The sequence below is a fragment of the Convolutriloba macropyga genome, chromosome 7, assembly GCF_964194025.1.
Source record: "Convolutriloba macropyga chromosome 7, txConMacr16.3, whole genome shotgun sequence".
Classification (NCBI taxonomy): Eukaryota; Metazoa; Xenacoelomorpha; order Acoela; family Convolutidae; genus Convolutriloba; species Convolutriloba macropyga.
Genome location: NC_134474.1, coordinates 46,209,962 through 46,237,047, shown reverse-complemented (window position 1 = coordinate 46,237,047; position 27,086 = coordinate 46,209,962). Strand labels below are relative to the sequence as shown.

Here is a 27,086-nt window from a genome sequence, read left to right as displayed (position 1 = left end):
ATCCATAGAGCTGCTAAATTTCATGTTCTAACGTACAGTTAGATTATTAAAAAGTTTAGCACCTGTAACCTCATCTCAAGAAGACTGACCAAGTTTATAGCTGTGCTATTTTTTGTACTTCTCGTGTGTTAGAACATTAATCTTAGTCACCTGAGGTACCGAATGCCATGATACTTGGGCACTTGCGCCCGAGTAGTGGGTACGAAGCCTGAATAAAAGGCCAGGGTACAAACGCCCGTGTCTCAAGGCTCTAAGATCCTTGGGCCTCTATGATTTCTGTTTTATTACATTTAGAAACCCAAAGTTCTCTTATTAACGTAGCAGAAAATTGTGCAATTTTAAGTCATTTAACCTATTGACCACTTATGGTCACAAAAAGTTAGAAAAAGTCGAACTTAGAAATACCTGAATTTAGAAACAGCTGTTACCTCAAGAATGAAATCAGTGTTACGGCTCCTAACAGGTGTGTTCGGTTCTCTGACACAAATAAAACAGTTAAGACATCGTTTCGTGATACATAATTTGTCGGTCAACACTTGGATTCCTCCCCATTATAGAACAATGTAAATCTATAGCTCCCAAATTGGTTCAATTGTAATTGGGAGGCCTATAGATCTTAGACCCAGGGGAACTTTCTTTTCATTACCAGTCCTCTCGGCGGAATATGACCTCATCAAATGATAAAATGATATTTTGCCCTTTTCATAACGGCATTTTTTATGCCCCCCCCCCCCCAGCTTAGTGGTTACATAAAAAACACCCCCCCATGACTGTAAATACACCATAATGGGGGGCTATAATTTCATGGGGTTAATGGACAGTTCCACCGCTTAACAAGCCTCAGAAACTATTATCATTGCAAAAACACTCTTTTGTTATTGGTTCGCCATATGAAGACATAAATTTTGTTCAGTGGGGTAGAGGGGTTATAGGAGCTGAAATGGGAAGATATAACATTACAGCCCCACCTATGTTGTGATGGGCAGCCGCACCTCCTAACAAGCCTCATAATCAATCATTATTTGGTTGTTGGTTTGACTTATGAAAACATAATTTTTGTTCAATGGAGTTGGGGGGGGGGGGGGGGGGGTTAGGGGACATTCAAGAGGAAAATCTGAAATTTCAGCACTATTTTGGATTTCACGCTGCTCGCAGCCTAGTATACATTTCCAGAGCAGTGTCTACTTCGAGTACTTTGCTGTATGTGTCAAATTACATGAAGGCCAGCAGAGACAGCTCATGAACAACTGCTTGATGACTGGAGCTATGATTAAAAAATTCGTGGACACCGATGTATGCACTAAAGAAATTGCATTGCAGGTCAGAATAATAGAAGTTGATGCCTTTTTTCTCAAAAATAAGGGAACAGCTCCCTTTTCCTATAACAACGTTTTATTTTCATAACCATTTTTGAACTAACTAATTAGTAATCAGACTAAGTTTAGACTTTGGTCTCTGGTCAAACCTGTGTGCGACCGCATTCAAACCTATCCGACCATAAACTTTTCCTGGTCCTGTAAAATTTTCGGTTAGAAGTTCCGCTGAATGACTCAGAAAGGAAATGCCCCTATTGTAAGACAGGGATTTTGGACATTTTTGCGGATGGCAGCCTGCACATCAGGCAAAATTTCTCCTGTTTGCAGGCAGAAACAATTTCTACTATTATTTGCCCAATTTTATAGCAGGACAACCTGCAGCCTTAGACGTCAACATTACATCCACTCCGCAAGACAGTCTTACATCAGAAGCGGCAAGGACGTGTGATTATGCTCTAAGCCTAGCTCAGAAAATAAAATTTGAGCTATATAAGAAACGCAGCAGAATGGGTATACTCTCCATACCATTGGCATTACAAACTTGTTGGTCGGCCATCTGAAGTAATGAAGCAAAGAGTGAAAGGAATAGCTCTCCTAGCCGATAACAGAGGTATGAAGCCCTCATGCTCATCGATAGAATTCAATCGGCTCACTCAAGTGGCATCAATAAGCGCCATCAGTGGCAGCCACAATGCTGATAGCTAGGGACACACAATTGTAAGCCACAAATGGTAACTGGACTGTCACCCGTCGTGTTTATGGTTTAGGAATGAAGCTACATAACCAATTGGATTGAATAAACTGTAAATCCAATGAGCGGGGAGACTGCGTATGATTGATTTTAATAGTCAAATATTGTCACCCAATAGAAGGGGATAGTTTTTGTTATAGTATTGCGAACAATAAGGCAAGAAGTAGCGAATTGGGTGTAGTACGCGAAGAGCAAGAGAGCTGCTGTGATTTGATACCCGAATGATTCAATGATATACTAAAACAATAAATTTATCGTCAATTGTTAATTTGTTTAAACCACGCTTTGGTAGAACCAAGGTTAATTCATTGCAATTTTCTACAGTAGGTCGAATAGATCTTTATAAATATTTAGCGAAAAACTGAGAACAAAAATATAATTCCCAAAATGTGACCATTAAGATCTTTGTTCAGGTACCTGTTCCGCCTAAAGCGTTCTTTTCACTAAAACGGAATATGGAACGCATTTTATGAAAAGCTACAAAAACTACGACATAAACTACGTGTTGCAAAACAAGAGGTGCGAATGACGGTGGATGTATAATATTATAAAAGTGTAAGATATCAATCAATTATAGAAGGTCATACTCTACCGGGGAAAAACGAAACAAACCTGGGGAAAACGAAACTGCAACAACCCCTCTCCCCTCTCTCCTGAAGTTAACGCGCCTTATTTGTTGCTGAAATCAAAATCGGACAGACACAGAGAGAACTTTCTTAAAATTCAAAAACAATGCGATCTCCTCAAAGTAATTATTTTCTACAGTCCAACTAATTTCAGGATGTTCTAAATTTCCGGTTAGGAGTTCCGCTGAATGACTCAGAAAGGAAATGCCCCTATTGTAAGACAGGGATTTTGGCCATTTTTGCGGATGGCAGCCTGCACATCAGGCGAAATTTCTCCTGTTTGCAAGCAGAAACAATTTCTACTATTATTTGCCCAATTTTATAGCAGGACAACCTGCAGCCTTAGACGTCACCATTACATCCACTCCGCAAGACAGTCTTACATCAGAAGCGGCAAGGACGTGTGATTATGCTCTAAGCCTAGCTCAGAAAAGAAAATTTGAGCTATATAAGAAACTCAGCAAAATGGGTATACTCTCCATACCATTGGCATTACAAACTTGTTGGTCGGCCATCTGAAGTAATGAAGCAAATAGTGAAAGGAATAGCTCTCCTAGCCGATAACAGAGGTATGAAGCCCTCATGCCTATCGATAGAATTCAATCGGCTCACTCAAGTGGCATCAATAAGCGCCATCAGTGGCAGCCACAATGCTGATAGCTAGGGACGCACAATTGTCAGCCACAAATGATAAGTGGACTCCAACCGACGTGTTTATGGTTTACGAATGAAGCTACATCACCAATTGGATTGAATAAACTGTAAATCCAATGAGCGGGGAGACTGCGTATGTTTGATTTTAATAGTCAAATATTGTCACCCAATAGAAGGGGATAGTTTTCGTTATAGTATTGCGAACAATAAGGCAAGAAGTAGCGAATTGGGTGTAGTACGCGAAGAGCAAAAGAGCTGCCGTGATTTGATACCCGAATGATTCAATGATATACTTAAACAATAAATTTATCGTCAATTGTTAATTTGTTTAAACCACGCTTTGGTAGAACCAAGGTTGTTTCATTGCAATTTTCTACAGTAGGTCGAATAGATCTTTATGAATATTTAGCGAAAAACTGAGAACAAAAATAGAATTCCCAAAATGTGACGATTAATATCTTTGTTCAGGTACCTGTTCCGCCTAAAGCGTTCTTTTCACTAAAACGGAATAAGGAACGCATTTTATGAAAAACTACAAAAACTACGACATAAACTACGTGTTGCAAAACAAGAGGTGCGAATTACGGTGGATGTATAATATTATAAAGGTCTAGTTATCAATCAATTATAGAAGGTCATACTCTACAGGGGAAAAACGAAACAAACCTGGGGAAAACGAAACTGCAATACCCCCTCTCCCCTCTCTCCTGAAGTTAACGCGCCTTATTTGTTGCTGAAATCAAAATTGGAGAAACACAGAGAGAACTTTTTTAAAATTAAAAAACAATGCGATCTCCTCAAAGTAATTATTTTCTACAGTCCAACTAATGTCAAGATGTTCTAAATTTCCGGTTAGGAGTTCCGCTGAATGACTCAGAAAAGAAAAGCCCCTATTGTAAGACAGGGATTTTGGACATTTTTGCGGATGACAGACTGCACATCAGGCGAAATTCCTCCTGTTTGCAGGCAGAAACATTTTCTACTTTTATTTGCCCAATTTTATTGCAGTAAACCTGCAGCCTTAGACGTCACCATTACATCCACTCCGCAAGACAATCTTACATCAGAAGCGGCAAGGACGTGTGATTATGCTCTAAGCCTAGCTCAGAAATTAAAACTTGAGCTATATAAGAAACGCAGCAGAATGGGTATACTCTCCATACCATTGGCATTACAAACTTGTTGGTCAGCCATCTGAAGTAATGAAGCAAATAGTGAAAGGAATAGCTCTCCTAGCCGATAACAGAGGTATGAAGCCCTCATGCGTATCGATAGAATTCAATCGGCTCACTCAAGTGGCATCAATAAGCGCCATCAGTGGCAGCCACAATGCTGATAGCTAGGCACGCACAATTGTCAGCCACAAATGATAAGTGGACTCCAACCGACGTGTTTATGGTTTACGAATGAAGCTACATCACCAATTGGATTGAATAAACTGTAAATCCAATGAGCGGGGAGACTGCGTATGTTTGATTTTAATAGTCAAATATTGTCACCCAATAGAAGGGGATAGTTTTCGTTATAATATTGCGAACAATAAGGCAAGAAGTAGCGAATTGGGTGTAGTACGCGAAGAGCAAAAGAGCTGCCGTGATTTGATACCCGAATGATTCAATGATATACTAAAACAATAAATTTATCGTCAATTGTTAATTTGTTTAAACCACGCTTTGGTAGAACCAAGGTTGTTTCATTGCAATTTTCTACAGTAGGTCGAATAGATCTTTATGAATGTTTAGCGAAAAACTGAGAACAAAAATAGAATTCCCAAAATGTGACGATTAATATCTTTGTTCAGGTACCTGTTCCGCCTAAAGCGTTCTTCTCACTAAAATGGAATAAGGAACGCATTTTATGAAAAACTACAAAAACTACGACATAAACTACGTGTTGCAAAACAAGAGGTGCGAATTACGGTGGATGTATAATATTATAAAGGTGTAAGATATCAATCAATTATAGAAGGTCATACTCTACCGGGGAAAAACGAAACAAACCTGGGGAAAACGAAACTGCAATACCCCCTCTCCCCTCTCTCCTGAAGTTAACGCGCCTTATTTGTTGCTGAAATCAAAATTGGAAAAACACAGAGAGAACTTTTTTAAAATTAAAAAACAATGCGATCTCCTCAAAGTAATTATTTTCTACAGTCCAACTAATGTCAAGATGTTCTAAATTTCCGGTTAGGAGTTCCGCTGAATGACTCAGAAAAGAAATGCCCCTATTGTAAGACAGGGATTTTGGACATTTTTGCGGATGATAGCCTGCACATCAGGCGAAATTCCTCCTGTTTGCAGGCAGAAACAATTTCTACTTTTATTTGCCCAATTTTATTGCAGTAAACCTGCAGCCTTAGACGTCTCCATTACATCCACTCCGCAAGACAATCTTACATCAGAAGCGGCAAGGACGTGTGATTATGCTCTAAGCCTAGCTCAGAAATTAAAATTTGAGCTATATAAGAAACTCAGCAGAATGGGTATACTCTCCATACCATTGGCATTACAAACTTGTTGGTCGGCCATCTGAAGTAATGAAGCAAATAGTGAAAGGAATAGCTCTCCTAGCCGATAACAGAGGTATGAAGCCCTCATGCCTATCGATAGAATTCAATCGGCTCACTCAAGTGGCATCAAAAAGCGCCATCAGTGGCAGCCACAATGCTGATAGCTAGGGACGCACGATTGTAAGCCACAAATGATAAGTGGACTGTCACCCGTCGTGTTTATGGTTTACGAATGAAGCTACATCACCATTTGGATTGAATAAACTGTAAATCCAATGAGCGGGGAGACTGCGTATGTTTGATTTTAATAGTCAAATATTGTCAACCAATAGAAGGGGATAGTTTTTGTTATAGTATTGCGAACAATAAGGCAAGAAGTAGCGAATTGGGCGTAGTACGCGAAGAGCAAAACAGCTGCTGTGATTTGATACCCGAATGATTCAATGATATACTAAAACAATAATTTTATCGTCAATTGCTAATTTGTTTAAACCACGCTTTGGTAGAACCAAGGTTATTTCATTGCAATTTTCTACAGTAGGTCGAATAGATCTTTATAAATATTTAGCGAAGAACTGAGAACAAAAATAGAACTCCCAAAATGTGACCATTAAGATCTTTGTTCAGGTACCTGTTCCGCCTAAAGCGTTCTTTTCACAAAAACGGAATAAAGAACGCATTTTATGAAAAGCTACAAAAACTACGACATAAACTACGTGTTGCGAAACAAGAGGTGCGAATGACGGTGGATGTATAATATTACAAAAGTGTAAGATATCAATCAATTATAGAAGGTCATACTCTACCGGGGAAAAACGAAACAAACCTGGGGAAAACGAAACAGCAACACCCCTTCTCCCCTCTCTCCTGAAGTTAACGCGCCTTATGCGTTGCTGAAATCAAAATTGGACTGACACAGAGAGAACCTTTCTTAAAATTCAAAAACAATGCGATCTCCTCGAAGTAATTTTTTTCTTCAGTCCAACTAATTTCAAGATGTTCTAAATTTCCGGTTAGGAGTTCCGCTGAATGACTCAGAAAAGAAAAGCCCCTATTGAAAGACAGGGATTTTGGACATTTTTGCGGATGACAGCCTGCACATCAGGCGAAATTCCTCCTGTTTGCAGGCAGAAACAATTTCTACTATTATTTGCCCAATTTTATTGCAGTAAACCTGCAGCCTTAGACGTCACCATTACATCCACTCCGCAAGACAATCTTACATCAGAAGCGGCAAGGACGTGTGATTATGCTCTAAGCCTAGCTCAGAAAAGAAAATTTGAGCAATATAAGAAACGGAGCAGAATGGGTATACTCTCCATACCGTTGGCATTACAATCTTGTTGGTCGGCCATCTGAAGTAATGAAGCAAATAGTGAAAGGAATAGCTCTCCTAGCTGATAACAGAGGTATGAAGCCCTCATGCCTATCAATAGAATTCAATCGGCTCACTCAAGTGGCATCAATAAGCGCCATCAGTGGCAGCCACAATGCTGATAGCTAGGGACGCACGATTGTAAGCCACAAATGATAAAGGGACTGTCACCCGTCGTGTTTATGGTTTACGAATGAAGCTACATCACCAATTGGATTGAATAAACTGTAAATCCAATGAGCGGGGAGACTGCGTATGTTTGATTTTAACAGTCAAATATTGTCACCCAATAGAAGGGGATAGTTTTTGTTATAGTATTGCGAACAATAAGGCAAGAAGTAGCGAATTGGGTGTAGTACGCGAAGAGCAAAAGAGCTGCTGTGATTTGATACCCAAATGATTCAATGATATACTAAAACAATAAATTTATCGTCTATTGTTAATTTGTTTAAACCACGCTTTGGTATAACCAAGGTTATTTCATCGCAATTTTCTACAGTAGGTCGAACTGATCATTATGAATATTTAGCGAAAAACTGAGAACAAAAACAGAGTTCCCAAAGTGTGACGATTAAGATCTTCGTTCAAGTACCTGTTCCGCCTAAAGCGTTCTTTTCACTAAAACGGAATAAGGAACGCACTTTATGAAAAGCTACAAAAACCACGACATAAACTACGTGTTGCAAAACAAGAGGTGCGAATGACGGTGGATGTATAATATTATAAAGGTGTAAGATATCAATCAATTATAGAAGGTCATACTCTACCGGGGAAAAACGAAACAAACCTGGGGAAAACGAAATGGCAACACCCCCTCTCCCCTCTCTCCTGAAGTTAACGCGCCTTATTCGTTCATGAAATCAAAATCGGACAGATACAGAGAGAACTTTCTTAAAATTTAAAAACAATGCGATCTCGTCATAGTAATTGTTTTCTACAGTCCACCTAATTTCGAGATGTTCTAAATCTCCGGTTAGGAGTTCCGCTGAATGACTCAGAAAGGAAATGCCCCTATTGTAAGACAGGGATTTTGGACATTTTTGCGGATGGCAGCCTGCACATCAGGCGAAATTTCTCCTGTTTGCAAGCAGAAACAATTTCTACTATTATTAGCCCAATTTTATAGCAGGACAACCTGCAGCCTTAGACGTCACCTTTACATCCACTCCGCAAGACAGTCTTACATCAGAAGCGGCAAGGACGTGTGATTATGCTCTAAGCCTAGCTCAAGAAAGAAAACTTGAGCTATATAAGAAACGCAGCAGAATGGGTATACTCTCCATACCATTGGCATTACAAACTTGTTGGTCGGCCATCTGAAGTAATGAAGCAAATAGTGAAAGGAATAGCTCTCCTAGCCGATAACAGAGGTATGAAGCCCTCATGCGTATCGATAGAATTCAATCGGCTCACTCAAGTGGCATCAATAAGCGCCATCAGTGGCAGCCACAATGCTGATAGCTAGGGACGCACAATTGTAAGCCACAAATGATAAGTGGACTCTACCCGACGTGTTTATGGTTTACGAATGAAGCTACATCACCAATTGGATTGAATAAACTGTAAATCCAATGAGCGGAGAGACTGCGTATGTTTGATTTTAATAGTCAAATATTGTCACCCAATAGAAGGGGATAGTTTTCGTTATAGTATTGCGAACAATACGGTAAGAAGTAGCGAATTGGGTGTAGTACGCGAAGAGCAAAAGAGCTGCTGTGATTTGATACCCGAATGGTTCAATGTTATACTAAAACAATAAATTTATCGTCAATTGTTAATTGGTTTAAACCACGCTTTGTTAGAACCAAGGTTATTTCATTGCAATTTTCTACAGTAGGTCGAATAGATCTTTATGAAAATTTAGCGAAAAACTGAGAACAGGGTACCTGTTCCGTCTAAAGCGTTTTTTTCACTAAAATGGAATAATGAACGCGTTTTATGAAAACCTACAAAAACTACGACAGCCATTTTTTTATCCTGAACCTACTGCTACTGTTTACTGTTCTCTTTCCAGTAGCTTGCTATTAATTATTCAATATGATACAATCAGCCATTCTCCTTTTTCCCGTACAAACACGTCTTACAATCACGTCTTGTTTCGAATATTTTAAGGGAAAATGTTTCGCGCACAGTTCACAAAAAGATAAAGTCTTTAAAGAAATGTAAATAATCGACATAGTTTATATCTATATCAAAATCTACTGTTAGTTTTAGTTCATCTTGTTAAAAGTTTGTAAAGCACTTGAATTTCAAACAGAATTTTGTGTCAACCTGTAGCTTACATTTTTCAGCTTTACATTGCATATCCCGGACCTTGCTCACAGTGAGTTTCAGCGCTGTAGCATTGACTTTCAATGGTAACCAGTACTGTACCAGACAAATAGCAGTATAAATACTTTTGCCAGTCTGCCGAGAGTCGATTAAGCAACATCCCAGTCTGCCCTTCTTCTTCACAGTCTCTTTTACATTCTTGGTCAACACTGCACAGAATGTTTCACATTTCTCTCATCATCAGACTGTACATACAAAGAACATAGCAAGTTTTGAAAATTTCGAATAGCTGATATCATGCTTAAACTTATTAATATGGCGATACCCTCAAAAGCTATTCTAGCTCAAACTATACCATATATTGGTGCATTTACATCTTTGCAGTGGAGTCGGAGGCGGAGGTCGGAGGCGGAGGTCGGAGGCGGAGGTCGGAGGCGGAGGTCGGAGGCGGAGGTCGGAGGCGGAGGTCGGAGGCGGAGGTCGGAGGCGGAGGTCGGAGGCGGAGGTCGGAGGTCGGAGGCGGATGTCGGAGGCGGAGGCGGAGGCGGAGGTCGATGTACGAGTCCGAAAGTTGTGGTGTAGTAGTGCTTGTGGCGGCGGTCGGAGGCGGAGGCGGAGGTCGGAGGTCGGAGGCGGAGGTCGGAGGTCGGAGGCGGAGGCGGAGGTCGATGTGCGAGTCAGAAAGTTGTGGTGTAGTAGTGCTTGTGGCGGCGGTCGGAGGCGGAGGTCGGAGGCGGAGGCGGAGGCGGAGGCGGAGGCGGATGTCGATGTGCGAGTCAGAATTAATAATATCAAAATAACTTGTGGTGTAGTAGTAGAAGTAGCAGGCAAGCATCGGGCTTCGCCCGTGGGGTGTCAATCCCAGTGTTTATCAGACTGTTTCCGTTTACCTTTTTCTAGTGTCTGAATAGTAGACTCAATGGTCTTCATATGTTGTGTATTTCAGATCTGATTGTTGCTTTGTGTTTCTTCTCTTGTGTACCTTTCTTTTGTTTACCTTTCTCTTGTTTGCCTTTCTATTGTTTACCTTTCTGTTGTTTACCATGGCCACCGATGATGTTGTGTTTGAGTTTCAACTGGAGCAATCGATAATTATAACGGAGGATACATTATATCTGGGAATAATTGATCTTGAAACTGACTTGTGCCATGGTAAATTATTAATGAGAACAGTGAAGCCAGACGCAAAGGTTAATAGAAAGAGGGGATTGAGTAGTACAAGAGGTTCAGTGGCGAAGAAGAAAGTGTTCGTTTGCGATTACTGCGATTACAAGTCAAACGCCAAGTACATGACAGACCGCCACGTGGCGAAGGTGCACGAGAAAAGTGTGGAGCCAGAAAAGTGTTCAATTTGTCAATTTACTAGCCTGTATGCGTTTAACATCAAACGCCATATGTTGCGATGCCACCCAAACACAGAAACACAAGCTTCAGATTCATCCAGTAACTTGAGAAGATCAAAAAGGAGCAGAGTGATTGAGTTGTCCGAGTCTTCGTCGTGTTTGTCAATTTAGTCTTGTTTATAGTTGTCTGTTGCTTGTTTTAGTATTTATTGTTTCTGTTACTTCATTGTTCACTTTAACTCTTCGTTACTATGAGTTATTTTACTGTTACTTCGTTCACCCTAACTGTGTTACTATGAGTTATTTTACTGTTACTTCTGTGCGTTACTATGAGTTATTATGTTAGTAACTGTGCGTTACTATGAGTTATTTTACTGTTACTTCGTTCACCCTAACTGTGTTACTTGTTTATATGTCATTTTTTCCCAATAGCAATCTGGGGTATCCGTGTAGGCTATTTTATGAGATGGTACCCATTGTTATTCGAAACAAAATTTATAATGGAAATGAACTACATCACTGTTAATTTAGGAACAGATTAATTTCCGAATTCTACCATAATTGAAACTTCACTTTTTTGATCAATGGTTATGCGAAAGTCTCGAAAGTATTTCACAGTTTATAATTTCTGACAGTTTCTCACAGTTTATATTCTCACAGTTTATATTCTCACAGTTTATATTCTCACTCAATTGGATCAAAACCAAATCAAACTTTTGTCTGAACGGTGCATTTTTGGTTTAATTTGATTGTAAAGGAAAAGTTGTTCTCACTGTGGACCAAATGTTAAACGAAGATGAACAAGATCTGAGTGAAATTACAAGATGGGGCAAAGAAGAGTTATGATGTTGATTTATGATGTTGAGTTATGATGTTGAGTTGACCAAAATGTCGTGCTATGACGTATGTGTGTATTGTTAGCTGTGTATACTTAGAATGAGAAAGTGCACCGATACCGTATCGTGTTCTGAATTAAAATTGCACTTATCGTTGCTCTTAATTTATTTGAAATGCGGCCCTCTGAATTGCGGCTCCTTGAATTGCGGCTCCTTGAATTGCGGCTCCTTGAATTGCGGCTCCTTGAATTGCGGCTCCGTGAATTGCGGCTCCTCCGACCTCCGTCTCCGACCTCTAAACTCTTCTCCCGACATCAATGTCAGGCAGGATGGCTGGTGTGAATAAAGTTTATGTAGGTTCAGTAACGTGAACAAAATGTTGCAGAGATTAATAAGAAGTCTCGATAGACGTGTAAGGTGGGGGGGGGAGGGGTCGATGGACGCATAAGGGGGGGGGGGGGGTCGATGGACGTGTAAGGGGGTCCATGGACGTGTAAGGGGGGGGGTCGATGGACATGTAAGGGGGGGTTGATGGACATGTAACGGGGTGGGGGGTCGATGGACGTGTAAGGGGGGGGGGGTCCATGGACGTGTAAGGGGGGGGGGGTCGATGGACATGTAAGGGGGTGGGGGGTCGATGGACGTGTAAGGGGGGGGCGGTCGATGGACGTCTATGGGAGGCGATGTGTGAGGGGTGAAATGAGATTGAATTAGCTGTGGGATAACTGAATATCAAGAGGAAGTTTGAGAAAACAATATTCCCAAATTTATGTTGTTCAAATGGATAAATGTTTTAATAACTTTTCAGATCTTGTACTTGCTTGCATCAGAGCACTTGAATCAGAGCACTATGTCTCAACCCCCAAGAAAAGTTGTTGTTGTGCAGGAGCCGTATAAATACAATGATGAAAACGAAGGTTACCAAGATGCTCGATCTGTTGCTGTTGCAACTGTACCATCGGATGTTAGTAATTGAAACGTACCACGTGCTATCTGTAGGTTATCATAAATTATTGATAAAATATGGGATGCGTGCCTAGAGAAATAGAGCTTTACAAAGATAGCGTAGCATTTAATATAGCGGCTGGCGCTAGTGAAAACGTCAGACGTACCAAAATAAAAATATAGAAATTTTACTGCTGGCCAACCACAATTGAAAAAATAGGCATATTGTTTTCTGATTGGTTGATTGCTCAACAAATTCTCCATGTTTTAGAATAGGATATGCGTGTTAACGTAAAAACGCTCAGAAAATGCGATAAGCCGCAATATAAAAATTACCTTTTTGGGGGAAACTGGTCTCACGTTCGGTTGTGATAGGTTCGTATCAAGTCCCACGGGCCACTGAGGCATGGCCAGATGCGGTAGAAAATATAATCAAGCATTAAGCAATGTACAATTTAGGCTAATTGAACGCATAAAGGTACAGTGTTTTAAATTCCACGACCAATCACATTCGTTGAAATTTCTATGTTTTGGTATGACTATCTGTCTGTTTTTTGGTACTTATTATTGTTTCTTCATTGGTTCATGCTGTTTTGATTGAACTGCGTCCATGACGTTTTTCACTCTAAGTCCAACGAGTTTTTTTCGTTCTTATGCGTGATCCTTGTTTTGCGCATACGTGACTTACCTATCTCAAAAAAGACTTCTTCATTCTGGACTGTTGATTTTCTGGAAATTGATTGTTTGAGTGAACACCACAAGGCTCTGATAACCGAGCGGTTTTTTCCTCTGTAGAAACTACTGAATTGGACTCATCTGCGGTTCAAATCATCCTTCATCGGATGTGTTTGCACACGTAAAGAAAAAGTAATCTAAGCTACAGGCCCTGAAATAGACGTTTGAAATCTCCCGGAAAAAAGTTTCAAGCAGAATTCAAAATTTTTATAGGTCCATGAAAGTCAGCGGCCAACTCGCAGCAATCGTGGACTGGGTTATTCAAATTTCGAGACTCAACAACAATTGATTGAGGTCGCAAAAACTCAGCTGAAAATATTGTTTTGGCTGGTTTATTTCGAGGACCAGACTTGTAGCGTTGTTCCTGCACGCGGTAACTGCGTCTGCCTTGAATTCCCAGAACGATTGCATGTTCAAGTAAGACATTTCGTATTTTCGTTTAGATCATTTTCTCAAAATTAAAAGTTTTGCCCGTCATTGGAAATAGTTTCTTTACAGCCTGAAAGTTTTGTCAACATTCGATGGCACAAAAAAAATCCAGTTACGAAGTCTTATATCTGGACAGTAAGAGTTCTACAGCTGGGACACGAGGACTTTTGTGAAAAGTGGCTAAACAAAGCGTGTGTTCAAATTGAAGATGCCGAAGGCAACAAGACTTTCGTGCCAATAGTTCCATGCTATGATCCTGATTTGACTGTTTATGAGGATATCGATCAGGTTCTAATATCCGGTAACGTGAGTTCCCAACGAGCCAAGCGAAAGTTGCAAATGCCGTCTGACTCAAAGGAATTACGAAATACAGGGTTAGTGCTGAACCAAAATGACGCTGAGGTCGAAGGTGCCGGACACGAGCCAATCGAGGTCCTCAATCCTGAGGATGTTTCAAAAACTTTCAGTGATATCAGGGAGGCGAGCTTTGGTCAAGATGAACCAAATTGTAGTGCCATTAACACAAGCCAGGTAAATGAGCTTTGAAATTTTACTTAGGGATTTAATGTTATTAGGACTAAGAGGAGAGCAAAGGTCCTCTCATATTTAGAATTCCCAAACAGTAGCTGAGAATAAACACAATGATGCGTCTAAGAAACAGCTCTCATCAACACCGGGTTGTAGCAAAAAAACGAAACGTGGCAAAGCAATAAATCCCGGTGACATGGACACGTCGGCAACCCGATATGTAGATCGCGAAGCAGCTGATGCGATCAAAATGGCTGCAGACAAAATAATGGAGGCGGCAACACTAATAGTTAACTGTATGACTGAACTCCGACCTGAGCTGAAATCACTGTCCAACAGAAACTATCGTGAGATACAGATGTCCACGAATGCAGTGAAGCAATTAGTAAGTTCAATTACCAGTCCAATTAGCAAATTCTTTCCTATACAATTAGCTTTTAATAAGGCTCCATTTTTTATACTTTATCGTTTAATTGCTCTTGATTGCGTGATCTAAAACTCTCTCTCAATCGCAATTTCAAGCAGCTGAACCCAATTGGTGGCAATTTAATACTAAAAGTTAAATGAAAACTGCGCCGAAACTGGTGTCGTTTCTAACATTAAATCTTATTAATGGTTTATGTTTACCTCTAATGTAGTTATTTGAAGCCCACTATTGAACTTCTTAGTCTCATTTAGACTCCCCTCCCTTCGCCCAGACTGAAGCAGGCTGCAATTGATTAGAGCTCCCTTAAGTCGTTCTAGAGCAATTCTTCCGACGTTTAGTTGGTTATGTTCGTTTCTTTTTTCGAGTTAAAGATCTAAAAGTTTTGCTTTACCTCTTTGATCAAGTATTGTTTTAGACAACTGAGGTTTCCAAGTTGGGAGTTTTACTTCCTACTCCAAAAAGTTATCCCGAAAATGGTGAACCGCTACTGATGATAACGAAGGGTCCAGGTAAGGGCTCTGACTTGGCAACTGTTGGAGGGTCAACCCCCCAACTTATTGGTCGCAATGCCTGCAAAGTATTATGGACGAAAGAGGAACTCATGACACACATGCTGTCTCCTAAATTAAAGAAGAAAGAGGGAATGATGGCTCGGACAGATTTCTCACCCACCAGGGAAAAGCTACTGAAAGGTGCGCTTTATAGATTTATCTGCATGGATCTTAGAAGTTGATAGTTGCTGTACAGTTTTGACTTGCGAGATATTTAGGTTCCCCAGATTAAAGCAATTCCTTCTTGATTGTGCACTTTTTTTATTTTAGACCTCTTCAAGCTGAAGTTTGAGGAAAAGTGGTTCCCAATGTACGAATTGGCGAAATCAAGCTTGAACAATAGAGGCAACGAGATTCGCTCTAGTGAACGTAAAAGTAATGAGAACATGCCAAACGGAAATGGTGGCTTAGTTGCAGAAGAGATGAACGAGGCAGCATAAACAATATCTGAGAAATTTCTGAAAAACTGAGAAAAATTCCATTTTCATGTTAAAGTATCTGCGTTTTGATTTTCTAAAAAGCAACGCTTTGTTTCAGAACCACAAGAGACCTTGGAAGTCTTCGTGTATTAGCCAGATTCAAATGCCTACAGATTAAATGTTTGTTTGTTTTCTTTTGTGTATTGTATTAGCATTCCAAACTTGTTTTACTGTTTGCGCTGTTGTCTCCAGTTAATTGGACTTGTTTTCCTTTAATTGCCGTGCATTTTCGCTTAGCAAGTATTTTGACACAAACTAGCTTTGAAGACCAAATTTTAATGTTTTTAAGAAAAAGTATGTTACCACGAAAAGTAGACTGGTCAATTTTGGCACAGTGCGATTCCTTCGCGGTGAAAAAACTTGTGGAAACTCTGGAGCGACCTGCAATGCAACCTATTCAAACATTGAGGGAAAGCAGTTTTGAACGAAAACTGAGCAGTGATTGTCGATTTAGAGAAACATTTGAGGCAATTTGTCTGGCATACACAAAACTTGAGCCATCTTTTATAATCAGGTACGATAATTATGGTGGCTACAGGCTATTGTATGAAGGAACCGAAATTGTTTGGCCACCAGCAATCTTTAAGCGAAATCCATTAGGCTTTGTCACTCCAGTTCCCGATGGCGTTGTTACGGATCTTTCGCTCATGTCATCGGAAAGAACTGGCCAGCAGTTGCTTCTCCTTGGTCCTATACGGTTCGTAAACTCTGATTGTAACCCAAATTGTGAGTATGACTTTAGCAGTGACTGTGGCATCGTTCAACTTAGGGTTAAGCGAAAAATAAAACCCGGAGACGAAATTTTCGTGAAGTACGGACCAGAATTTTTTGAGTATAACTCTTGTCTCTGCAAGACTTGTGAGCTCAAGAGAAATGATGACAGAAAGCTTGAGGCGGACCGTATTTTACAAGAAGTATTGCAATTATTTCTGTCAGACATCATAAATGAAGCTATTTGTGAACTTAAAGTGGAAGTTTCAGTCATATCAACACCAAGTAGGAAAACAAGAAAGCGAAAACTAAGAGCCAGAGATATAGTAGAAAGAGTCAATGAGCTGACAAGTAGTCCACTTAGTTTTTGTGAGTCGAGCCCATCTTCACCGTCCCACGACATCGGTAACGTATCGTTGGTTGCAGACCTCAGCCCATTTGAAGGGGATTGCGATAGCGTAGTGGCTGGTTCTGTTTGCGTTACTTCATCAGATGAAGAAAGTGTCGCTAGTAACTCAAGTCAATTGTCTGACCTTTTAAAATCTGAGCAAATTTTTCAACTTCCTGCTTTTAACTCTTTGTCAACTATTTCTGATTTATGTTCAGTACGGATGACTGCGAATGACAGTTTCTCTCAGTTTTCTGTTGATTCAGATGAGCTTGTCGACAACTTTTCCGATATGTTGTTCGTAGGAAGTGATTTATCTGTTAGAAATGCATCTTTGCTGACCGATTTATTCTGCTCTCATTTCAAAATTTCGGACGAGTGTTCAACTGTTTTACATACCTTGATAAAAGTATTTCTTCCCAGTCCTAACAATTTTCCTTCGGGCTTTTCCTATGTTCGTAACGCCAAGAAAATGTTCCAGCAAGAGGTACGTGTTTTACGGAAGTCGCCAAGACAGTCATTTTGTGTGATGAGTTTTGTTGTCCAACTGCGTGATACAGTTCAAAGGAACCTTGATAAAATTTTGAGTTACGCAGAATTTCGCAAGCAAAACCCCTATAGCGATTTGAACTGTTCTTTGTCACCCCCAGTTGAGATGACACCCCAGGGTGATTTGTTTTTCAATTTGCTTCTTTTCTCAGATGGTGTAAATATTAAAAAGTCGACAATGCGAAAAGAACTTTGGCCCATCTGGATCTAAATTGCCGACTTGCTGCCTCGTCAGAGAATGTCAAGAAGTAAAATTATTTTAGCAGCTCTTTTTGTTGGTAATGTAACCCCTAACTGGAATGAATTGATTCCGCATATAAGGAGTGAATTGCTATCAAGTATTGAACTAAAACATAATAAAAAGTCGTTCCGAGCTTTCTTCAAAGTTAAACTACTTGTTTCCGATTTGGGTGCAAAATGTCACATGTTGAATATGTTCAAGTTCAACGGTTTCTACGGCTGTCATTTTTGCACCGCAGAAGGAAAAACAATCGGAAAAACCCACTCCTATTACCCCTATGGGCAACCAGGACAGATCCGAGAGCGTGATGTTAACGATTGTTTTGTGGAATTTGCTCAATCGCTACCTGTTACTAAATTAGTCAACGTTGCCGGTGTTAAGGGGAAAAGTGCCTTCGCTGATTTGATTGAAGGTTTACCGATAACGGCACCCATTGACTACATGCACTGCGTTCTTTTGGGTGTGTTTCCCGAGGTCCTGAAACTATGCTATAAAGCTCTGCCACAAGACGAGAAAATTAAAGTTAATATTGTCATTTCTCAATTATCTTGTCCGCGGGAGTTGATCGCCTACTCGCGAAAAATCCGCTCTCTTGATGAAATGGCCCAATTTAAGGCCAACGAAAACTTTAATTGGCTCTTTTATATAAGCCCGCTCGTTTTTCGGCGTCGAATTCCAGAAAAACTTTATAATCATCTGTTGAATTTGTCTTTTGGTGTGCGTCTTTTGTTGGAGTCAAGCTGTGATTCTTTTACCTATGATGCACAACTGTTTCTTGATACATTTTGTGAAGAAATAATCACTGTTCATGGGGGAAACGAACGCATCGAGACTATAAATGTTCACTGCCTACGTCACTTCGTTAACCAAGTGAGACGATTTGGCCCACTTTACTGTTATTCCGCCATGAGCTTTGAAGCCGCAAATAGAGTTTTTGGCGAAGTTTTTTCAGGAGCACACTCAGAATGTGAAATTATTTGTCGACGAGTTTTGATGAGACAAAAACTAACAAACATTGAGACGCAGGATCCGCATCTGAAGTATCTCATTTCAAAAATAAATTCAGACTTCGACAACAACAATGATGCTTGTATGTTAGATGAGTTTGTGGAGACGAATGCAGTAAAAATCGGAAGAATGTTTTATCCAGAAGCCGAGTTTTTTAACCGTCATCTGATCAATGGTGTCTACTTCGACTCTCCTTGTTATAAACGGTCAAAAATTGGAAATTGTTTTGTTTCATTTGTAAGAGACAACGTGGAATTCTACGGACAAATTCTGTACTTCATCAAAATAAGCGGTCCACCCTACTTTGGTGAAGTTCAAGCGAACGTTAATCTTTTTGAAATTGTGGAAGAGATTGGGCCAGTGAAAGGTTTTTTCTTCCGCGTACGTTCAACTGATCACGAGAAGATTGTTGCCCTGCCACTTTTAAAGAAAATTTTTTTGTTTACAGACTTCTCCAAAAACAAAGATCTTTCACAAACGGAAAAATTTATTGTGAAACTTTGCTCATCTTTTGAACATTCGTAAAACTTCCTGCGTAAAAATTCAATTAATAACCTCTACTTTTGCCAATTTTGCCTCACAACGCATCAAGTTGCTGAGTTTGTTCTGCGTAAAAATTCAATTAATAACCTCTACTTTTGCCATTTTTGCCTCACAACGCATCAAGTTGCTGAACTTGTTCTGCGTTAGCATTTAAACCAATAGCCTCTCTTTTTGCCAATTTTGCCTCACAACGCATCAAGTTGCTGAACTTGTTCTGCGTAAAAATTCAATTAATAACCTCTACTTTTGCCAATTTTGCCTCACAACGCATCAAGTTGCTGAACTTGTTCTGCGTAAAAATTCAATTAATAACCTCTACTTTTGCCAATTTTGCCTCACAACGCATCAAGTTGCTGAACTTGTTCTGCGTAAAAATTCAATTAATAACCTCTACTTTTGCCAATTTTGCCTCACAACGCATCAAGTTGCTGAACTTGTTCTGCGTAAAAATTCAATTAATAACCTCTACTTTTGTCAATTTTGCCTCACAACGCATCAAGTTGCTGAATTTGTTCTGCGTAAAAATTCAATTAATAACCTCTACTTTTGCCATTTTTGCCTCACAACGCATCAAGTTGCTGAACTTGTTCTGCGTAAGCATTTCAACCAATAGCCTCTCTTTTTGCCAATTTTGCCTCACAACGCATCAAGTTGCTGAACTTGTTCTGCGTAAAAATTCAATTAATAACCTCTACTTTTGCCAATTTTGCCTCACAACGCATCAAGTTGCTGAGTTTGTTCTGCGTAAAAATTCAATTAATAACCTCTACTTTTGCCATTTTTGCCTCATAACGCATCAAGTTGCTGAACTTGTTCTGCGTTAGCATTTCAACCAATAGCCTCTCTTTTTGCCAATTTTGCCTCACAACGCATCAAGTTGCTGAACTTGTTCTGCGTAAAAATTCAATTAATAACCTCTACTTTTGCCAATTTTGCCTCACAACGCATCAAGTTGCTGAACTTGTTCTGCGTAAAAATTCAATTAATAACCTCTACTTTTGCCAATTTTGCCTCACAACGCATCAAGTTGCTGAACATGTTCTGCGTAAAAATTCAATTAATAACCTCTACTTTTGCCAATTTTGCCTCACAACGCATCAAGTTGCTGAACTTGTTCTGCGTAAAAATTCAATTAATAACCTCTACTTTTGCCAATTTTGCCTCACAACGCATCAAGTTGCTGAACTTGTTCTGCGTTAGCATTTCGACCAATAATTTCTCTTTTTGCCAATTTTGCCTCACAACGCATCAAGTTGCTGAACTTGTTCTGCGTAAAAATTCAATTAATAACCTCTACTTTTGCCAATTTTGCCTCACAACGCATCAAGTTGCTGAACTTGTTCTGCGTAAAAATTCAATTAATAACCTCTACTTTTGCCAATTTTGCCTCACAACGCATCAAGTTGCTGAACATGTTCTGCGTAAAAATTCAATTAATAACCTCTACTTTTGCCAATTTTGCCTCACAACGCATCAAGTTGCTGAACTTGTTCTGCGTAAAAATTCAATTAATAACCTCTACTTTTGCCAATTTTGCCTCACAACGCATCAAGTTGCTGAATTTGTTCTGCGTAAAAATTCAATTAATAACCTCTACTTTTGCCATTTTTGCCTCACAACGCATCAAGTTGCTGAACTTGTTCTGCGTAAGCATTTCAACCAATAGCCTCTCTTTTTGCCAATTTTGTCTCACAACGCATCAAGTTGCTGAACTGGTTCTGCGTAAACATTCAATTAATAACCTCTACTTTTGCCAATTTTGCCTCACAACGCATCAAGTTGCTGAACTTGTTCTGCGTAAAAATTCAATTAATAACCTGTACTTTTGCCAATTTTGCCTCACAACGCATCAAGTTGCTGAACTTGTTCTGCGTAAGCATTTCAACCAATAGCCTCTCTTTTTGCCAATTTTGTCTCACAACGCATCAAGTTGCTGAACTTGTTCTGCGTAAAAATTCAATTAATAACCTCTACTTTTGCCATTTTTGCCTCACAACGCATCAAGTTGCTGAACTTGTTCTGCGTAAGCATTTCAACCAATAGCCTCTCTTTTTGCCAATTTTGTCTCACAACGCATCAAGTTGCTGAACTTGTTCTGCGTAAAAATTCAATTAATAACCTCTACTTTTGCCAATTTTGCCTCACAACGCATCAAGTTGCTGAACTTGTTCTGCGTAAAAATTCAATTAATAACCTGTACTTTTGCCAATTTCGCCTCACAACGCATCAAGTTGCTGAACTTGTTCTGCGTAAAAATTCAATTAATAACCTCTACTTTTGCCAATTTTGCCTCACAACGCATCAAGTTGCTGAACTTGTTCTGCGTAAGCATTTCAACCAATAGCCTCTCTTTTTGCCAATTTTGCCTCACAACGCATCAAGTTGCTGAACTTGTTCTGCGTAAAAATTCAATTAATAACCTCTACTTTTGCCAATTTTGCCTCACAACGCATCAAGTTGCTGAACTTGTTTTGCGTAAAAATTCAATTAATAACCTGTACTTTTGCCAACTTTGCCTCACAACGCATCAAGTTGCTGAACTTGTTCTGCGTAAGCATTTCAACCAATAGCCTCTTTTTGCGAATTTCGCCGCACAACGCATCAAGTTGCTGAACTTGTTCTGCGTAAAAATTCAATTAATAACCTCTACTTTTGCCAATTTTGCCTCACAACGCATCAAGTTGCTGAACTTGTTCTGCGTAAAAATTCAATTAATAACCTCTACTTTTGCCAATTTTGCGTCACAACGCATCAAGTTGCCGAATTTGTTCTGCGTAAAAATTCAATTAATAACCTCTACTTTTGCCATTTTTGCCTCACAACGCATCAAGTTGCTGAACTTGTTCTGCGTAAAAATTCAATTAATAACCTCTACTTTTGCCAATTTTGCCTCACAACGCATCAAGTTGCTGAACTTGTTCTGCGTAAAAATTCAATTAATAACCTCTACTTTTGCCAATTTTGCCTCACAACGCATCAAGTTGCTGAACTTGTTCTGCGTAAAAATTCAATAAATAACCTCTACTTTTGCCAATTTTGCCTCACAACGCATCAAGTTGCTGAACTTGTTCTGCGTAAAAATTCAATTAATAACCTGTACTTTTGCCAATTTTGCCTCACAACGCATCAAGTTGCTGAACTTGTTCTGCGTAAGCATTTCAACCAATAGCCTCTTTTTGCCAATTTCGCCTCACAACGCATCAAGTTGCTGAACTTGTTCTGCGTAAAAATTCAATTAGTAACCTCTACTTTGGCCAATTTTGCCTCACAACGCATCAAGTTGCTGAACTTGTTCTGCGTAAAAATTCAATTAATAACCTCTACTTTTGCCAATTTTGCCTCACAACGCATCAAGTTGCTGAACTTGTTCTGCGTAAAAATTCAATTAATAACCTCTACTTTTGCCAATTTTGCCTCACAACGCATCAAGTTGCTGAACTTGTTCTGCGTAAGCATTTCAACCAAAAGCCTCTCTTTTTGCCAATTTTGCCTCACAACGCATCAAGTTCCTGAACTTATTCTGCGTAAAAATTCAATTAATAGCCTCTACTTTTGCCAATTTTGCCTCACAACGCATCAAATTGCTGAACTTGTTCTGCGTAAGAATTTCAATTAATAGCCTCTACTTTTGCCAATTTTGTCTTACAACGCATCAAGTTGCTGAACTTGTTCTGCGTAAGAATTTCAATTAATAGCCTCTATTTTTGCCATTTTTGTCTTACATTGCATCAAGTTGCTGAACTTGTTCTGCGTAAGCATTTCAACCAATAGCCTCTCTCTTTGCCAATTTTGCCTCACAACGCATCAAGTCGCTGAACTTGTTCTGCGTAAAAATTCAATTAATAACCTCTACTTTTGCCAATTTTGCCTCACAACGCATCAAGTTGCTGAACTTGTTCTGCGTAAAAATTCAATTAATAACCTGTACTTTTGCCAACTTTGCCTCACAACGCATCAAGTTGCTGAACTTGTTCTGCGTAAGCATTTCAACCAATAGCCTCTTTTTGCCAATTTCGCCTCACAACGCATCAAGTTGCTGAACTTGTTCTGCGTATAAATTCAATTAATAACCTCTACTTTTGACAATTTTGCCTCACAACGCATCAAGTTGCTGAACTTGTTCTGCGTAAAAATTCAATTAATAACCTCTACTTTTGCCAATTTTGCCTCACAACGCATCAAGTTGCTGAACTTGTTCTGCGTAAAAATTCAATTAATAACCTCTACTTTTGCCATTTTTGCCTCATAACGCATCAAGTTGCTGAATTTGTTCTGCGTAAGCATTTCAACCAATAGCCTCTCTTTTTGCCAATTTTGCCTCACAACGCATCAAGTTGCTGAACTTGTTCTGCATAAGCATTTCAACCAATAGCCTCTCTTTTTGCCAATTTTGCCTCACAACGCATCAAGTTGCTGAACTTGTTCTGCGTAAAAATTCAATTAATAACCTCTACTTTTGCCAATTTTGCCTCACAACGCATCAAGTTGCTGAACTTGTTCTGCGTAAAAATTCAATTAATAACCTCTACTTTTGCCATTTTTGCCTCACAACGCATCAAGTTGCTGAACTTGTTCTGCGTAAGCATTTCAACCAATAGCCTCTCTTTTTGCCAATTTTGTCTCACAACGCATCAAGTTGCTGAACTTGTTCTGCGTAAAAATTCAATTAATAACCTCTACTTTTGCCAATTTTGCCTCACAACGCATCAAGTTGCTGAACTTGTTCTGCGTAAAAATTCAATTAATAACCTGTACTTTTGCCATTTTCGCCTCACAACGCATCAAATTGCTGAACTTGTTCTGCGTATAAATTCAATTAATAACCTCTACTTTTGCCAATTTTGCCTCACAACGCATCAAGTTGCTGAACTTGTTCTGCGTAAGCATTTCAACCAATAGCCTCTCTTTTTGCCAATTTTGCCTCACAACGCATCAAGTTGCTGAACTTGTTCTGCGTAAAAATTCAATTAATAACCTCTACTTTTGCCAATTTTGCCTCACAACGCATCAAGTTGCTGAACTTGTTCTGCGTAAAAATTCAATTAATAACCTCTACTTTTGCCAATTTTGCCTCACAACGCATCAAGTTGCTGAACTTGTTCTGCGTAAGCATTTCAACCAATAGCCTCTTTTTGCCAATTTCGCCTCACAACGCATCAAGTTGCTGAACTTGTTCTGCGTAAAAATTCAATTAATAACCTCTACTTTTGCCAATTTTGCCTCACAACGCATCAAGTTGCTGAACTTGTTCTGCGTAAAAATTCAATTAATAACCTCTACTTTTGCCAATTTTGCCTCACAACGCATCAAGTTGCCGAATTTGTTCTGCGTAAAAATTCAATTAATAACCTCTACTTTTGCCATTTTTGTCTCACAACGCATCAAGTTGCTGAACTTGTTCTGCGTAAAAATTCAATTAATAACCTCTACTTTTGCCAATTTTGCCTCACAACGCATCAAGTTGCTGAACTTGTTCTGCGTAAAAATTCAATTAATAACCTCTACTTTTGCCAATTTTGCCTCACAACGCATCAAGTTGCTGAACTTGTTCTGCGTAAAAATTCAATAAATAACCTCTACTTTTGCCAATTTTGCCTCACAACGCATCAAGTTGCTGAACTTGTTCTGCGTAAAAATTCAATTAATAACCTGTACTTTTGCCAATTTTGCCTCACAACGCATCAAGTTGCTGAACTTGTTCTGCGTAAGCATTTCAACCAATAGCCTCTTTTTGCCAATTTCGCCTCACAACGCATCAAGTTGCTGAACTTGTTCTGCGTAAAAATTCAATTAGTAACCTCTACTTTGGCCAATTTTGCCTCACAACGCATCAAGTTGCTGAACTTGTTCTGCGTAAAAATTCAATTAATAACCTCTACTTTTGCCAATTTTGCCTCACAACGCATCAAGTTACTGAACTTGTTCTGCGTAAAAATTCAATTAATAACCTCTACTTTTGCCAATTTTGCCTCACAACGCATCAAGTTGCTGAACTTGTTCTGCGTAAGCATTTCAACCAAAAGCCTCTCTTTTTGCCAATTTTGCCTCACAACGCATCAAGTTCCTGAACTTATTCTGCGTAAAAATTCAATTAATAGCCTCTACTTTTGCCAATTTTGCCTCACAACGCATCAAATTGCTGAACTTGTTCTGCGTAAGAATTTCAATTAATAGCCTCTACTTTTGCCAATTTTGTCTTACAACGCATCAAGTTGCTGAACTTGTTCTGCGTAAGAATTTCAATTAATAGCCTCTATTTTTGCCATTTTTGTCTTACATTGCATCAAGTTGCTGAACTTGTTCTGCGTAAGCATTTCAACCAATAGCCTCTCTCTTTGCCAATTTTGCCTCACAACGCATCAAGTCGCTGAACTTGTTCTGCGTAAAAATTCAATTAATAACCTCTACTTTTGCCAATTTTGCCTCACAACGCATCAAGTTGCTGAACTTGTTCTGCGTAAAAATTCAATTAATAACCTGTACTTTTGCCAACTTTGCCTCACAACGCATCAAGTTGCTGAACTTGTTCTGCGTAAGCATTTCAACCAATAGCCTCTTTTTGCCAATTTCGCCTCACAACGCATCAAGTTGCTGAACTTGTTCTGCGTAAAAATTCAATTAATAACCTCTACTTTTGCCAATTTTGCCTCACAACGCATCAAGTTGCTGAACTTGTTCTGCGTAAAAATTCAATTAATAACCTCTACTTTTGCCAATTTTGCCTCACAACGCATCAAGTTGCTGAACTTGTTCTGCGTAAAAATTCAATTAATAACCTCTACTTTTGCCATTTTTGCCTCATAACGCATCAAGTTGCTGAATTTGTTCTGCGTAAGCATTTCAACCAATAGCCTCTCTTTTTGCCAGTTTTGCCTCACAACGCATCAAGTTGCTGAACTTGTTCTGCATAAGCATTTCAACCAATAGCCTCTCTTTTTGCCAATTTTGCCTCACAACGCATCAAGTTGCTGAACTTGTTCTGCGTAAGAATTCATTAACCTCTACTTTTGCCAATTTTGCCTCACAACGCATCAAGTTGCTGAACTTGTTCTGCGTAAAAATTCAAATAATAACCTCTACTTTTGCCAATTTTGTCTCACAGCGCATCAAGTTGCTGAACTTATTCTGCGTAAGCATTTCAGCCAATAGCCTCTCTTTTTGCCAATTTTGCCTCACAACGCATCAAGTTGCTGAACTTGTTCTGCGTAAAAATTCAATAACCTCTACTTTTGCCAATTTTGCCTCACAACGCATCAAGTTGCTGAACTTGTTCTGCGTAAAAATTCAATTTATAACCTCTACTTTTGCCAATTTTGCCTCACAACGCATCAAGTTGCTGAACTTATTCTGCGTAAGCATTTCAGCCAATAGCCTCTCTTTTTGCCAATTTTGCCTCACAACGCATCAAGTTGCTGAACTTGTTCTGCGTAAAAATTCAATTAATAACCTCTACTTTTGCCAATTTTGCCTCACAACGTATCAAGTTGCTGTACTTGTTCTGCGTAAGCATTTCAACCAATAGCCTCTCTTTTTGCCAATTTTGCCTCACAACGCATCAAGTTGCTGAACTTGTTCTGCGTAAAAATTCAATAACCTCTGATTTTGCCAATTTTGCAGATGCGGTTCCTGGTTATCAGTGACTCAAACCTGAGAGACGCACAGTGGTTCCTAGAACAGGACAAGCTTCTGAATTTTTATCGGTAATTTCATTGTCGGAAAATTTCTTTCAATTTTCAGTTTTTTTAGTGATTAAATTTTTTTAGCCCTTCATACGATGCAAAAGGAGGTCGTCGTTGTGAAGACCTGATGGGTCTTGTAGAAAAGGCCAAGTGTTTTACCCATGTGTTCGTGATCGTCGGTGATAACGACGC

At 39.4% G+C, this 27,086-nt stretch overlaps 2 protein-coding genes across 3 annotated transcripts in view; one reads left to right on the top strand and one right to left on the bottom strand.

The window, feature by feature from the left end:
• The window catches only part of LOC142342318 (pre-mRNA-processing factor 17-like), a 51,151-nt gene that overhangs the window by 10,085 nt on the left and 13,980 nt on the right, over positions 1-27,086 (bottom strand). The window lies entirely within an intron of this gene.
• LOC142342319 (uncharacterized) overlaps positions 343-27,086 on the top strand; it is a 35,548-nt gene continuing 8,804 nt past the window's right edge. The window contains exons 1-2 of one of the 2 annotated variants that reach the window (XM_075393612.1): positions 343-463; positions 1,127-1,320. In XM_075393612.1, coding sequence (XP_075249727.1) covers positions 436-463; positions 1,127-1,320 — 222 coding nt within the window. In that variant the 5' untranslated portion in view covers positions 343-435. The remainder of the gene's footprint in view (positions 464-1,126; positions 1,321-27,086) is intronic. The other variant, XM_075393613.1, reaches the window with a different exon arrangement.